This window comes from Crocuta crocuta, unplaced genomic scaffold (assembly GCF_008692635.1).
Source record: "Crocuta crocuta isolate KB4526 unplaced genomic scaffold, BGI_CrCroc_1.0 scaffold118, whole genome shotgun sequence".
Classification (NCBI taxonomy): domain Eukaryota; kingdom Metazoa; phylum Chordata; class Mammalia; order Carnivora; family Hyaenidae; genus Crocuta; species Crocuta crocuta.
Window position 1 is genome coordinate 5,779,267 of NW_027551558.1, and position 2,980 is coordinate 5,782,246.

Here is a 2,980-nt window from a genome sequence, read left to right on the forward strand (position 1 = left end):
AGAATTTTTGTTTTAGAAAGAAGGTTCACTTCTGATTCCTTTAAAGCATAGTAAATGATCCTAAAGCATGCACAACATTTAGACTTACCTTTTTTCAGGAATACAGCAATTTTGTGAACAATAAAACTCCTTTTTGATGATTTTATTCGTATAGCCTCTTGTGCCAACGAAAAGTGATCCTTGCCACAGAACAGAGGAGTTACCCCTATTTCACAGGGAAGCAGGTGGAAGCACAGAACTTTAGCAATGGAACAAGGAAAGGAACTCAGTTCTCTTGGGCTGTTTATGGAAAGGGCTCCTCATCTCAGTGACTCTCAATCATAGTGTGCCAGGGCACCCTTATGTCGGTGTGATGAGGCCTCATGGGAGAGAGGGAATGTCTGTAGTTGGCAGAAGTCTCCTAGGTACTACTGTTATAGCTCCCTCCATCAACACGTGTACACACTTCTCACACACAGACACACAAACCCCACGTGCATCACTGATACCTAAGTGTTGGCAGTTGGAGCCCATGAACTCCAGCCCGGGTGAGTTTAATTATGGGCTGTGACGGCTTTGATGCAGAACGTCTCAGTCATCTCCAGAGATTCCCTATGTCTAGAAGGCAGAGATGTTTCCAGGAGCCTTTTCTGTTTCTGTTTGTTGTGCTGTCATCTTTACAGTGAACCACTGCTCTTTTTTCCGGCACAGCCTTTAGTTATGAAGGTCAGGACCCTGATGGGCTGGTGCACATGTTGCAGCTCAAAAAACTTGGATTTATTCATTGCTTGCTTTCACCTTTTCTGTATCTTCGATTATCCTTAGAAACATCTTGAAATAAGAAAAGATTTAAAAATGAAGATGTCTGCATGCATATATACCAAGGGACAGAAACTGCCTCCAGAGGAAATTGTACAAATTCGTTAATTTATTACAAAATTTCCACTCACAGAAAAACACAAGAAAACTTTTATACTTTTATATTTGGGAAAGGAACTGGTGTCTCAGATACAAAATAATTTACACATAATCCATACAATTTTATTTTATATAGAAATAGGTCATTATTACAACAGCTGTACAGTTCACTACACTTCGTCTTTTAATTACATAAAACCCTTTTCTTTAGAAACATCTCAACATAACAAAACATACAAAAAAAGCAAAGTGCATTTGGAAAAGGAGAATCCAATCCTCGGTCTTATCATGAAAGATCTGTAGAAAGATGCAGCATTCTGATTCAAGGGGCCGGTGCGTGGTGGGGTCTCCTCAGGGACCTGGGGCTCCACAGGCCTGTCTGGCTTGTGAAACCTCTTCCTCCAAAGTCTCCTAGTTCCTAACAGAATTCCGGAACATCAGCTGCATGATTGTGCTTTGCTTTGAGTCGGCCTTTGTAGTTGCAATCCACCAAGTAAACAGGAACAGTCCAGTGTTATATTTAGGGGAAACAATAATCACCAGAATGGGCATGGGGTGAAGAACCTCTTTCCATTAGGTTTTAGGCCAGAGGGTGTGGGTGCAGCCTGGTGAAGAATGACCAGCTCTGCCGTCTGATTGGTGGGCTGGTTTTGTTACTGCGGTCTCCATGTGAAGTCATGAGACCTTATTATTTTTAAAACCTAAAGTGCCTAAGTTATCTCCTCTCTGCAGCTGTGCAAATTAAAACAAAAACAACCATTTAAAAATAATGAAAAATAATCTCTTTATTCTCTCTCTTCAACAGATCTCTGACCCAGTGCTTCTCGAATGCAAAGGAAAGAGGGTCAAGAGAGTGAAGGCCAGCTAGCAAGCGTGGACAGACCACAGCCAGCTAGAGCAACCAGTGCGCTCTCTCAGGAGGACGCAGTGAGCCGTGCCACCTGCTTGGTAAACTGAGTAACGACACTTACGTGGGGCACTCGGTTTCCATCTGAGTATGGCTGTAGAGTGTGCCCGAGAAACACAGAGGCAAGGGAAACTCGGCCAGTATCCTGATCATGTGTCACATGCTGGCCGCTGTGCTCCGGAGAAGGTTACCATCCAGGAGTTCTGAAATGTATGCACTGTGCATAAAAGCCAAGGATTTAAACTCCTCTCCCCACTCTTGGGGCCACTCCATCGTCTGTCCATTGGTTAAAGCTGATTGTGACCCGACTTCCGTGCCAGGGCACTACCGGGGTGGCTGCTGGAGGCCGGAGGACTCAGACAGGCTGCTGACCCTTCGGGGTGGGCGCGGGGGCTGGGGCGGCGGGGGGGAGCCCAGGGTCCCTGGCGGCTGTGAGTAGGTGGAAAGAAGTAGGGAGTCCTGCTGCTCACTGTGCAAAGAGGTCGGCGCCTGCACCTGTGAAGAAGAGACAAAGGGCTCCAGAGGTGCCTCTGTGCTTTGGCAACTCCTCCGTGGAGATGCTGGGGTGGCAATGACCATGTGGTCAGACTACAGGACTCGCCTCCACGGCTGGTGGGGGTGGGGACCTCGTGGCGGCAGGGGTGCAGGGTGGGTGGGGAAGAAAGGAGCCTGAGGCTCCCCCAGATGGGTGTGAATTTGGAAGCCAAGCACCAGGGGTTCTTTTGGGCCAGTGGACCAGGAGCTGGGCTTTGGGGCGTGGTTTCCTGAACATGTGCACATGACTTCCATGTGGCCTATCTGTTTTGGGATGTTGGACCCTGAGACCACATGCAGATAACTGACAGGAGAGAATCCAAACACACATGCGGTCAGCATACTTTTCACCACGGTCCTTGATTTGGTAACTACTTCCAAATACTGCCATTCGCCAGCACCTATTGGGGAACATCCTAACTTGAAGCTCAGAAACTTCCATTGGTCAACCTCTAACTTTGGAACCTTCAGCCCCATCTCCCACTATTCGCATCCATGAAATCTCTCCCATCCAAACAACCCAGGACACCACAGGCACGCCTCCTCCTCCACTTTTGCTCAGTCTGTCCCTCTGTTGGAGCACGGTCCCTTCCTGTCCATTCACTCCATCCACACCGTGGCTCTGCAGTAGGTGTCCCCATG

The 2,980-nt window shown here is 47.7% G+C and overlaps 1 protein-coding gene across 1 annotated transcript in view; it reads right to left on the minus strand.

Moving 5' to 3' along the window:
• Positions 1 to 885: 885 nt before the first annotated feature.
• The window catches only part of NPAS2 (neuronal PAS domain protein 2), a 145,362-nt gene continuing 143,267 nt past the window's right edge, over positions 886 to 2,980 (minus strand). Inside the window, exon 21 of the mRNA XM_077749382.1 lies at positions 886 to 2,299. Within this exon, the coding sequence (XP_077605508.1) occupies positions 2,129 to 2,299 (171 nt within the window). The 3' untranslated portion in view covers positions 886 to 2,128. The remainder of the gene's footprint in view (positions 2,300 to 2,980) is intronic.